Consider the following 12,648-nt stretch of genomic DNA (forward strand, 5'->3'; position numbering starts at 1 on the left):
ATCTTCGGAAAGCTGTGTATCTTCGGAAGAAGAGTCTAAATTTGAGAGCTGAGGTCTATCTTGAAAAAACTTTTGCAGAAATTCAAGTTCCTTTTCAAATTTAATTGGTCGTCTCTTTTTGGCAGCGTCACCGCTTTTGTACACCCTGTTTTTTAAGGCTTTTCTATAATTGTTACGAAGGCAGCTCCACGCCTTCTGGCATTCTTCATCTGTAACAAGAATGAAGTATTTCAAATAACACACGCTTTTAAGTCGTTTACTAAAGCCGGGTCCAGACATGTATCATTTGCACGATCCGATCACCGTATTCGTATCCTCGATGCGTATCATGATCGCATATGTATGTATGTAATGATCATGATCATGATCGCATATGTGGACGGGTAATGACGCGTTTACCCGTCCACATATGCGATCATGATACGCGGATACGGTGATCGGATCGTGCAAATAATACATGTCTAGACCCGGCTTAATGATTTTTTTTTGTTTTGTTACAGGTATTTAATTACAGGAGCTTCTTTTAAGTCTTTAGCTTTTAGCTATCGTATGGGATTCACTACCGTGCGTAATATAGTCCACGAAACCTGTAAAGCAATATTTACTGTATTAAGGTCGACTGCATTGCCGAAACCCACGAGCCAACAATGGCAGTCAATTGCAACCGACTTTGATAAATTTTGGAATTTTCCTAACTGCATTGGGGCAATAGATGGTAAGCATTTCAAGATTAGAGCTCCTAATAACAGTGGAAGTATGTATATCAACTACAAGAAGTTTTTTAGCATCGTTTTATTAGCTGTCGTGGATGCAAAATACAAATTTGTGATTGTAGATGTCGGAGCATATGGTCGAAATAGCGATGGCGGTATACTCCAAAGCTCTAAATTTGGTTCGAAACTACGTAATGGGTTTTTATGCATACCACCGGAAAAGGCTTTACCACATTCAACTCAAAAATTACCCCACGTATTTGTCGCCGATGAAGCCTTTCCACTAACAGAAAATATTATGAGACCATACCCCTCACATCTTTTAAATGATGAAAAAAAAAGGATATTCAATTATCGCTTAAGTAGAGCACGGCGTATTGTAGAAAATGCTTTTGGGATGTTACAAGAAAGATTTGAATTATTTCAAAAAGGTATAAAAGTTCAACCAAAGTACATTAACAACATCATACTAGCAAGCACGTGTTTGCATAACTTTATCATTGATGGTCATTCTATGGAGGCGCTTAGCTCTAATACTAATAATGCAATCGATAGAACCAATGATACAGTGTTCAACAATCTCGAAGGGATGGTTGTAAGAGATTGTTTCACGGAATATTTTTCTAATGTTGGTAACGTGTACTGGCAAAATAAAATTGTTAATAGATGTTAGCTTCTATTTTTGACAATAAATAAGTAAAAAATAACTTACGGGTTTTATTCATTTCTTCTGCAATTTTCAGCCATGCGTTCCTTTTCATATGTTGATCCATGTAGAAACGGGAGGACACATTGTAGATACACTCATGCGAACGAACCAGATTAATAAGCTTTTCTTCATCCATTTTTCCGTATTTTACGTGAAAGTAATATTATTATATCGCGTACGCACGTGCTAATCACTTTTCATGCGCAGTCAGTGTTGTGAGAGACAGACATAAAATGGCGCGCGCCAGTGTGTTTTCTCCCTCCCTTGCCCCCGCGCACAGACCGGACTGCGCCCCACCGAAATGCTGCACAAGTTTCAACCTTATTTCAACTATCTAGCAATCATAATTCCTCGACCCCAAAGTGACCCACACGTCTCGCGGGATGCAATGGCGCGCCGCGTCATCCCGTGGAATGAAAAAGCAAGACACGTCATGCCGCCGCATTCTGTGGCGTGTCGTGTCATGCCGCAGCATCCTGCGGCACGTTGCGGCATCGTGGTACCAAAATAAAGTAACATAAATTCTAAACTCATTGAAATAAGGTTCAAAATAACTTAATTAGTGTTAAAATCCTTTGCTATGACGCACCGTGCCGTGCCGGCAATGGGCGCCGGCCTTTATGCGGTGTCAGGGGTCACCGTATGATGTTGTTTTAAAATTTATCCCCAATAGGGAAAGGCAAAGGACTATAATCCATACAGCCTAGTCTGAATTTGTAAGTTTCGTTCTGATATATCAAAAGGCCGGAGCCAAGTCTGAAGTAACTTTATTGTTCTTCTGATTCGATGACTGGTAGAGTAAGGCCGAAACCAAGTCTGAAATTTCATATTTTCGTCTACTCTTCTTTGTCTATAAGTGATAGGCGAGGTCGAAACCAAGTCTGTAATAGGCCGAAGCCTGAAATATCAAAATAAAATTTCACATCCGATGAATGAAGGTCCTGATCCTGTTTCAAATATCATTGATAGTATTGCAAATAAATTCAAATATACTAGTATAGTTATCCAAATTACTCAATAAATCTTGTGTATTGCGCGGGACATTTTTTGGTCCAGAAGTTGATAACAAGTTGGCTATAAATAAGAGGCGTTCCAGATTAAAAGCGGAGCATTCAAAAAATATGTGATCTAAAGACTGTGTAGAGTTGTTGGTGCAATGTGGGCAAACGGGCGATGAGATGATACGCATACGATTCAAATGTGCATTAAATCTGCAATGTCCAAATCTCAAGCGGCATAGTATTGTATAATATTTTCTGCTTCTATGTTGATGCGATTTAGTAAACCAAGGACTTTTTCCAATATCTTGATTTATCTGAGCATACCAAGATCCTTTTCTTAACAAGGTTTGTCGCCAAAGATCACGCCAATCAGATAGGATTTTTGATTTAATAGCAACTAATAGATCAGTGTATGGTACGGCAACATTCTCATCAACAGGGCTGCCGCTGTCACTGTCAACAATTGAACGTGCCAGAAAGTCCACATGTTCATTTCCCCTTACTCCTATATGTGAAGGTGTCCACAATAATTTGATGTTGTAGTTTCTTCTGGATAGTTGATAAAGGAGATGTCTTATTTCTAAAATGATGAAGTTTGTATTAGCACTGAATTGATAATTATCTAAAGCCTTTAGAACGCTCATACTGTCAGTAATGATCAGCCAATATTGATTAGTTTGTTTTTTAATGAATTCTAGGGCAGCAGTAATTGCTAGAGCTTCAGCTGTAAATATTGATATCTCCTTTTTCAATCTGACGCCTTGGCCAAACTTCAGATGAGGTACATAATAGGCCATGGAAACATTTATATCATTTTTTGATCCATCTGTGTAAACTTGTTTGAACTTATCAGAGTATTGTGCTATGAGGTTGTAAACTTCCTGGCGCTCTTTTAGCTTATGGTCAATAATAATATCGATTTGATTAATAAGACAGTCAAACTCCTTTTCGTAACACATCCAATTGCTAGAACTGTGTATTTTGTGTTGGTTATTTAGATTTAACATGAATGAATATTCGAAGAGAATAAATGGGTTATTAGAAGTTAATGGAGCATTTACAGGATATTCACTATGTAAGTAATTAAGCTTTTTAATTAGAGGATGATTACTAATGGAAAACAGTTTTAGCAAAAAACAGTATTTCAAATATTTAAATCTAAGGTGTAAAGGGGAAATGTTGCACTCGACCTGTAACGAATTAATTGGGGTTGTTTTCATGGCGCCAGTGATAAGTCTCAGGCTGTGATTTTGAATAATATTTAATTTGTTAACCAACTTGTCATTAGCAGAAAAACATAGAAATCCATATTCAAAATGACTGCGTACAAGAGATTTATATAGGGTAAGAAGGATTTTTGGATCAGAACCCCAATATGTTTTTGCAAGAGACTTTAAAATATTAAGAGCCTTAAGAGCTCTATCAACTATGTGGTCTACATATTTGTTCCATGATAAGTTATTCATGAATATAACACCTAAAAATTTAACTTCATTTGTGATAAGAAGAGATATATTATTATAGTTTATTTTAATTCTTTCAGACCCTACTTTATTAAAAACTATGACTTTAGACTTTTCAAAGCTAATGTCCAATGCAAGATAATTAAAATAAGAATTTAATTTAACTAAAGCTTCGTTTAACTTAAGATTTAGGGTAGTTATATTATTACTAGAACAATAGACTACCAAATCATCAGCAAACTGTAAATTGTATATATGAGAGCCTAGAATTAAGTTTAATCTATGTATATAAAGTGTGAAAATCAATGGACTCAAAATGCTACCTTGACATGTACCTTTATGAGAAAGCCTTGGACCAATAAGTCTATTATTATACTTAACAAATACCTTCCTACTGTGCAAAAAATTAAAAATCCATTGTATAACTTTTACAGGTAAACCAATCGCAGCTAATTCCGTGGATAGAATATGATGGTTAACATTATTAAAGGCTCCAACTACATCGAAGAAAACTCCAGCGAGAGCTTGCTTTGATTGTATAGCATTATAAATATCAAGATGTAAGTGAGCAATGCTCTCCCTTGAAGACCTGCCTCTTCTAAAACCAAACTGATTAGAAGGTAAAATATGATTAGACTCTATGAAATGTTCCAATCTTTGTTTTAAAAGTTGTTCAAATATTTTTCCCATGCAAGAAGTCAATGCTATAGGTCTATATGAATCAAAGTTAAACTTGTCCTTGTTGGGTTTTAAGATAGGTACTAAACAATCAACCTTCCAATCCATAGGAATAAGATTATGCTCCCAAAGAAGATTCAGGATATTTAATAAAATTAGTTTAGATTGAGAAGACAGGTGTTTAAGCATTTTATATGAAATGTAGTCAAGGCCAGGTGTAGAGTCTTTTCTGGATGAAATAGCAGAATTTAATTCGACAATGGTAAAAGATTTTATAATAAAATTTTGATTAGGAAGAATATGGCAGAAAGAATTAAGATTAAAGGCTGGCTCTACAGTATCTGGAGTATATTTTTTGAGAAAATCAAAGATCCAAGAATAGTCAGAGTTGTTATGGGAAGGTGGAGAATAGCTTTTGTTAAATTTTCGCATATACGTCCAAATGACTGATATAGGAGTCGATCTGTTAAATTGTTCACAAAGTTTTATCCAACTGTTTCTTCTCTCATTTCTGATAATATATTTTTTGGTGGCTTGTAGTCTTTTAAAATTAATGTAATTAGCCTCAGTGGGATCCGATTTAAAAGTCAAATAAGCGTTTTTGCTATTTAATACGGCTTTGGTGCAATTGAAATTCCACCAAGGAAGAAGTTTTTTTTTTTTATTTAAGTTAGAAGGAGAGCATGAAGATAAAGCTGTATTAACCAAAGAGTGCTTAGAAATAGAAGATGATTTCCACAGTGCTGAGTGTAAAATATCTGTAAATTTTGTGTAGTTATGAAGGGGGTCTTGTGTATCAAGAGAAAATTCAGTGAGCAATAGTTGGACATTTAAATTATAAATGTTCCAATCAACGTTGTTCAGGTTAGGGAAGCAGGGTAGTGAGCTACTATTGGGAATAGGAGTGGCATTGTAATGATTGTTATTAAGTAAAATTTTTGTGATTACAGGAAAGTGGTAGCTGCCTAAGGGATCGTCATGTACTGACCAGTCACACTCTAGAGCCAATGAAGGTGATACTATGGTTAAGTCAAGAGCATTCTGTCTCCATATGTGCGAACCAACAGTGGTCATACTTCCGTCATTAAGTATAACCAAATTATTGTTATTGATAGACTCTAAAATGTCTTTGCCTCGACAATTAGAAGTAGAACAGCCCCAGGCTGAGTTTAGGCCATTAAAATCTCCTGCTAGGAAGATTGGTTCTGGTAAACTTTTAATTAACCTGTCTAGTTTAGATTTAGAAAAAGCAGGATTGCAATTAGTTGGACTGTAAAAGCTTATGATAGTAAGTTCTTTGTTGCTAGAGTATTTTATACGAACAACAACATTTTGAATGGAGTCATCATAAAAAGTATCAATTTTAGAATAAGAAATAGAGCTATGTATTAATATGGCTACGCCATTGTGGGTGTTTCCTGAATCAAGACGAATTACATTGTAATGACGTATCTTAAATTTTTGACAAGGCTTTAACCAAGTCTCACAAATTAACGCAATGTGAATATTTTTGTCCAAAAGGAAATAATTAAAAATATGTTGATTGTGTAGAATACTCTGAGCATTCCATTGCACAATATTTAAAGTATCCATAAAGTACAAATTATTTATTAGTAACCTTTTTTAATGTATCTTGCAGGACATTTTTAATATTTTGGGAAGAGATAGGTATTTCATTATTTTTGTTTAGTGTTATAAGTTTTACTAAAGCTTCTGTAATAGATTTGAGTATTATTTCGGAATTTAAAAGAGATAAGAACTGATCAGTTTTGTTTAATGATGGAAAGTGAGAGCTGTTTAAAACATCAACAAAGCTTTTTTTCTGAAATTTATCTCTGTTAAGCTGGATTTTTTCTTTTTTAACAGGGCATGCAGGGGATATGGCAATGTGATTGCCAGAGCAGTGACAGCAACTGGCTGCAGTATAAGGAGTCTGACAATCTTTAAAATTGTGACCTTCGCCACAAATGCTGCATCTTTGTGAATTTTTACAGAATTTTGCAATATGACCATATCTTAAACACTTTAGACACTGCTTTACTGGCGGGATGTACTGCCGTACTTCGAACCGCCAGCTGTTGAGGTCCACACTATCTGGTAAATTGGGACAGGAAAAGGTTATAGAAATTGTTTTTGTGGGGATTAATTTTATTTCTCCATTTTCTCTTACACGTCGCATAAATCTACGTATAGATATAATATTTTTCGTGCTAGTTAGAGCTGAATATATTTCTTTATTGGATAATTCTATAGGCACATGAGAAATTACCCCAGTGACCTCTGTAGCGGCAGCCGGAAGGGAAGCTTTAAGTTTGTACCCATCAAGATATTTTTTGTTGCCTAAGACCGCGTTAGCAAAAGCAGGTCTATCAAAGATAACTCCAACTTTACTTTTATTAATGCGTTTTAGTTGTTTCACGCCTTTATTATATTTTTTTATGCTATTAGCGAGTGTCATCATGTCTCTTGTTCCGATTGGCTTGTCAGCCTCTGTACTCTCCAGGAATACAATATAGTCAAAATTACCCCCGTTCTCAGGGTAGTGCCGCACGTAATCGGCTACCCGAAACGGGGCATACCTTTCGGCGTCTGTTAGCTCAACAGATTTTATGGACTCGGAGTCGGAGCTCAACGAGTCGTCCTCAGCGTTATCTTCCTCCTTCTTTTTCCTTTTCTTACTTCTCCCCATCTCTTGATTAATTTATAAGTATTTATTTATAAAAAACTCCAGTGAATGAATTATAAAATAAATAAAATATTTTTGAAAAAAAAAAGACCGCCTTTTCACTTCAAAGTTCCCGCGCTTTTTTTCCCAATTCGGTCACCGTATGAACGAAGTTCCTTCGGATAGTATAGTAGAAGCAACACAATTTGAAAAAAAATATGTTGAATTTTATATATATTTTCTAGTTCTTGATTCTTTTTAATTTTGTTGATTGGTTTTTATTAAGTATATAAATATTATTTAGGAAATTTAGTATTTTAGAAAATAACAAATACCGTAAAATAAAATAAATCAAACAAAATAATAATTTAAACTAGTAAGTGAAATAAAAAACATATGACTTTATTTATTTTTGTCGACAGTATAAAATTACATAATTAAAAAGTTTACTAGTAATATTTTAGTTTTACAAACGTCATATTATACAGTCGTGACTAATATTACGTCATTTCCGTTATATATATTTTTTTACGGTTTTAGTATCACATTTTTTTCAGTTCGGTCGCCGTGTAGGTCCGCCAGCAGTAAAATACATATTTATGGCCTTTAAGACAACCCATTATTTCTTTAAAGAAAAAAAATTTCCAGGTATTCCAATGACTAAGAAAGTGGGTGGCTTGTGTGGCCACTGATGCCTAATGATACATTTTAGGATAACAGCAATAAAGGTTGCCTCTAAGATCGCTATAAGCCATAAGGTCTCCTTTGCATACTTATATATTAGTAATGGTTCTAAATTGTATATTTTTTGTGTGCAGTAAAGTTTTAATAAATAAATAATAAGACACTTTTTAAGTTTACTTTAAAAACTATTTCTTGCATTATCTGCGACTGATCCTTGGATGTTGTTCTCTACGCATTTTAAATCAATATAAATAGTATATAATCGATATAGTGTCACACTTAAGCTTTTAAACACTACAACGTAAGTAAAAAATAATAAATCAAAGAAAATATAAATGAATATATTCAGTTATTGTAAGGCAGTTCACATTCTATATTTTAAAGGCAAACTTAAATTAAACGTGTACAAAAGTCTTCTGGGCGACATTTTCCTAGCCATTATGAACCAAAGGCATAGATTACAAAAGTTTGCAAGTGCTAGAAGCATTGATATATGCATCAGGCGGTACAGACGCAGAAAACTTAGCTTCAAACCATAACTGCAACAGTTAAAAAGAATTTGTAAGTATTACATGTCACATGTGTAGAATAAAATTTTTGTTTGCACAGAATTTAATAAACATAACAATAATTAAATTTACTACATTTACAATGAATAGTAATAAGACTACTTTGTTTTTATTTTATATAAAACATAAGCTTACTCAGTGTTAGAAAACTCTGGAATATCAGAGTTCAGTGACACATTAGACCGCTGCGTATCAGGTAAAGTTAGTAAATCCTTATCGAATTGTTCCTGCAGGCAACAAATTCTTTCCATAATAAATAACAAAACAATCGCCCAGAAATATTCAAACTCAGAAACCATTTCCATCATTTTTTTCCTTCAACCATTATAATATGGTAGCCAAATTTTGTCTTTATTGGAGGATCAGTATACACAGGGTTGGTGACTGATGATATAGGCAAGGCAAATGCCGCATCTTGAAAGGGCCCGACCATGGAACCTCTTGTCATCCAGCCGAGGTCTCCACCTTGTCTTGCCTTATCTTCACTGTATGCTGCCGCTACATCAGGAAATTTTTGGCCTGCTTTCAATTTTTCCAGAGCTTCCAAACACTTTGATTGTTTCTCGCAAAGTATATGTCGAACTTTGACAGCTGTCCCACCTTTTTTCTCTTTTCCTGCGGCTTCTAAATTTAAAATACATACTATTATGTCAACGTTAGAGTATTTATTGAATTATTTTGTAAGTTAAATTTGATGGTGTTCTAACCTTTCGTGTCTCCACCTGATTTGCCTCCACTGGATTTGTTTCCTCCAGCTGCTTTTCCTCCTTTTTCTGCTTTTTTTGGCGGCATTACTATTTTATATTAAATTGTAAACACTATTTAAATAGTCGATTTATAAAATATTCAAATATATAAGCAATTACCACCATAAGTGGAAAGAAGTAATAAGTATACAAGTCAATTTATACTTTATAGTCTTGATGATAGAAAGTAGATTCATTCAATTTCATTCATACAATATGCCAGTTGATATATAATTATATACATAAGCAAAACCGTATGTTGATATTTGATAATGATAAGTGACATTAATTATTATATTCTCTATGGTCATACTGTGATTTTAAGGGCACGTTCCACCTAAGGCTCACAACATTTTCGACGACGACCTCTGAAATTGCGGTTCCGCAAATTTTGTTTTTCGTCTAAATATATTTTTAATATTTGATCTGTCAATGTTATCCATATTTTCCTTGTTTGATGTCTTTTATTTAATGATTTTTTTTTTACCTAGAAGAAATTGTGGAAAAAATAGATAAGGTTGAATCTATACCTGGTGGTTCAAATCAAACATTGGAAAAACTATTAGAGAAAATTCATAAAGGAAAAGAACAAAAATCTGAAACTCAAACTATAGAAAAATTGCAAAGGATTTCATGATTGAAATATTTACCGGAAGAAACTCAAATGCCTCCCAATGTATTAAAGATTTTAATAAAGAATGTGAACGTTTACAAATTAACGAAGACAAAAAAAAAATCTAAATATTAAAGAATTTTTTGGAATACTCTAGTGTTGATTGGAACAGCTGTATGATAATGAAATAAAATTATAGATTCAGAATGGGACAATCAATCACTCAATCACTACAGCCTATTGCAGTCCACTGCTGGACATAGGCCTCCACAAGTTCGTCCCAAAAATGGCGTGAACTTATTATTTACGATTATTAGTTTTAAGCAATATATGTTGCTGCTAGTTTGTGATGGCCCTAACTTATTTTTCTTCTAGAATCAATTACTTTTATAAATTATATCTTATCTATGGCACATATTATGACTTTTCTGTAAGTATTACTATACTCTGTGTTATGACTGTAACCAAAGGATATTGTCAGAAATTTGAGTGAGAAACATTGAAAGGATTATTGGTAGATTTGTTTTTATTTCATTGACATAGTTTTTAAAAGAATATTAAAAGTATAATAATTGAATAATGTGTTATATAAACCACTTTTAGATGAAAGGTAAGTAGTACGATTTACATCGTAATATTTTAGGTAGAATGTATGAATATGAATCGTAAATTTGACGACAGTGGTGTATTTATGTTATGAAATTTTGGTTATTCAGATAAGTCCCCACAATCCGACACGATGGGGATAATGTACGAAAAGCGGCCTTTGAAAAGGCCCCGCTTGGGACCTCCAGACGTGTACCCACAAGAGCCACGACAGAAGGAGGATGAGCTTACGTCTGCTAACGTAAAACATGGATTCACAACAACACCACAATCGAGTGATGAATTTGGGACTGCGCGCAATTTTAATTATTCTGCATCGAAAGTAAGGATTTTGATACACATAAGAATTTTATATTTGTATAGTATAACATATTATTATATACATTTGTGTTTCCTGATTTTAGTTTTAATTTTAATACAAATCAATCTACTAGTTTTTGTGATTGTTGCTATGAATGTAGTATTGTTTCTAATTAAGGCATTTTAGCATTTCAAAAACTGAAAATTTTTATTTAGTTTTTAACAAATGTTGAAATAGTTGTCAAAATAACGTTAGTTATTTAAATAGTAATACACAATTCATAACATTTACTTTTTTTAGATCGGACAATTCTTCTCCGGTATTCTGTCTAAGAAGGAAGAACTAAATACATTACCAGACTGTGGTAGGAAGAGGCAACAGGTCAATCCTAAAGACAACTTTTGGCCAGCAACAGCGAGAACAAAGCCACAAATTGAAGCATGGTTTAAAGATTTAGCAGGTTTGATTAATTTATTCAAGTTAAGAGTCTTTTTCACTGGTTGTTGATATCTCATGTAACATCAAAATCTTTTGTATAATTATGTTATGCTACATTTTTTTTTTTTTATCTATCATCATCTAGTTACACTTTATCTGTGAAATATTTCTATTTGCAACCTGTAAATCTAGACAATGTTTATTTGATAATGTGATAAAAGTGTTAATAGCCAGTTTTACCTCATGCTGATAAATCTTATAAGTAACTTATATGTTAAATAAACTATTACCCACTGGTGAAACAAGGCCTACATATTTCGTCTTAGTACAAGTCATTTACATTTATTATAATTATTATAACTAAAACTCAAGATAATCATTAAGTAATTTCAAGATTTTTATGAACTTGGTTACTTTTAGAATCTATTACTATAATTTATGATAGTATGTATATATCTTTGTCTCTATATTTATATTATTATTACCTTGTAAAAGTTTATTCTGACAATTAATTTATTATTGTAATTAATGTATAACTAGCAATACCCGTGCAAATAATTCTCAGTAATTAAGTAAAAAACTTACAGACCGTCAATCATTTTAATGTTTTTTCAAAATTAAAGCCGTCATATATATAATTTTAATAATTAATTAATTTACAAAAACAAAAGCAATAATAAATTTTTTTTGTTTTTGATGCTGGTACAGCAAGCAATTATCTATTAAATGAAAATGAATTATATAATTTATGTTGAGTAACTGTGAGGTTTTTTTCTAAAAAGGGAGGCAAACATCTTAACCTTAGCATATTAATATATAATTATGATGGTATCAACAATTATAAAAATACATATGATTCAATTTCTTTTAAACAGGAAGTAAACCTCTATCACAACTTGCTAAGAAAGCTCCAAACTTTAATAAGAAGGAAGAAATTTTCATCACACTAACTGAATATCAAGTAGCAATGCCAAGAGCCGCCTGGTTTATTAAACTTAGCTCTGCTTACACTGTCGCTGTATCTGAAGCTAAAATTAAAAAAAGACAACTTCCTGATCCTACCACGGGTATAGTTTTCTGTTATTTTATATTATTATAGTATTTCTTTTTGAAAATTTTTTTCAACGATGTGTTGGCGCAATGGTCACAGCACTGGTTTGTGGCTGTTGCGCTGGCGGTTACGGGTTCAATCCCTGCACATGATAAACATTTATATTGGCCATACAGATGTTTGCCGTAATCTGGGTGTTTGTGCAGTCCTTGTGGGTCTTCCCACCGTACCTCGGAAAGCACATGTACACCTGATAGCGATCTTTACTCATAGTAGGGAATATACCTGCCAACCCGCATAGGAGCAGCCTAGTGGATTAAGTTCTGACCCTTCTCCTACATGGGGAAAGAGGCCTATGTCCAGCAGTGCGATATTACAGGCTGTTTATCTTTTGAGAACATTTGATATTCA

At 33.4% G+C, this 12,648-nt stretch overlaps 3 protein-coding genes across 4 annotated transcripts in view; 2 read left to right on the forward strand and 1 right to left on the reverse strand.

The window, feature by feature from the left end:
• The first annotated feature begins 409 nt into the window (after positions 1–409).
• LOC123663717 lies at positions 410–1,420 on the forward strand. Its single transcript, XM_045598385.1, has 2 exons — positions 410–715; positions 836–1,420. The coding sequence occupies exons 1-2, from the start codon at positions 550–552 to the stop codon at positions 1,384–1,386; spliced, it is 717 nt and encodes a 238-aa protein (XP_045454341.1). The 5' UTR covers positions 410–549; the 3' UTR covers positions 1,387–1,420.
• Positions 1,421–8,238: 6,818 nt separating this feature from the next.
• On the reverse strand, positions 8,239–9,509 carry LOC123660162 (peptidyl-prolyl cis-trans isomerase NIMA-interacting 4). 2 transcript variants are annotated; one of them, XR_006744140.1, is made up of 3 exons: positions 9,190–9,509; positions 8,618–9,106; positions 8,239–8,452 (listed from the first exon to the last, which is right to left on the reverse strand). XR_006744140.1 is itself a non-coding variant. In XM_045595270.1 (2 exons), the coding sequence occupies exons 1-2, from the start codon at positions 9,272–9,274 to the stop codon at positions 8,787–8,789; spliced, it is 405 nt and encodes a 134-aa protein (XP_045451226.1). In that variant the 5' UTR covers positions 9,275–9,509; the 3' UTR covers positions 8,239–8,786. The 2 variants fall into 2 exon arrangements, 1 of the variants encoding a protein (XP_045451226.1); XM_045595270.1 differs by having other exon boundaries at positions 8,239–9,106.
• Positions 9,510–10,580: 1,071 nt separating this feature from the next.
• The window catches only part of LOC123663727 (mediator of RNA polymerase II transcription subunit 12-like), a 46,095-nt gene continuing 44,027 nt past the window's right edge, over positions 10,581–12,648 (forward strand). The window contains exons 1-3 of the mRNA XM_045598396.1: positions 10,581–10,769; positions 11,049–11,208; positions 12,062–12,253. Coding sequence (XP_045454352.1) covers positions 10,581–10,769; positions 11,049–11,208; positions 12,062–12,253 — 541 coding nt within the window. The remainder of the gene's footprint in view (positions 10,770–11,048; positions 11,209–12,061; positions 12,254–12,648) is intronic.

This window comes from Melitaea cinxia, chromosome 2, assembly GCF_905220565.1.
Source record: "Melitaea cinxia chromosome 2, ilMelCinx1.1, whole genome shotgun sequence".
NCBI lineage: Eukaryota > Metazoa > Arthropoda > Insecta > Lepidoptera > Nymphalidae > Melitaea > Melitaea cinxia.

Coding starts and splice junctions, on each gene's coding strand:
- LOC123663717 (XM_045598385.1), top strand. CDS start 550: ATGGGATTCACTACCGTGCGTAATATAGTCCACGAAACCTGTAAAGCA. Junction 716..835: donor CTGCATTGGGGCAATAGATG/GTAAGCATTTCA, acceptor TTGTGATTGTAG/ATGTCGGAGCATATGGTCGA.
- LOC123660162 (XM_045595270.1), bottom strand. CDS start 9,274: ATGCCGCCAAAAAAAGCAGAAAAAGGAGGAAAAGCAGCTGGAGGAAAC. Junction 9,107..9,189: donor ATCAGGTGGAGACACGAAAG/GTTAGAACACCA, acceptor TTTTAAATTTAG/AAGCCGCAGGAAAAGAGAAA.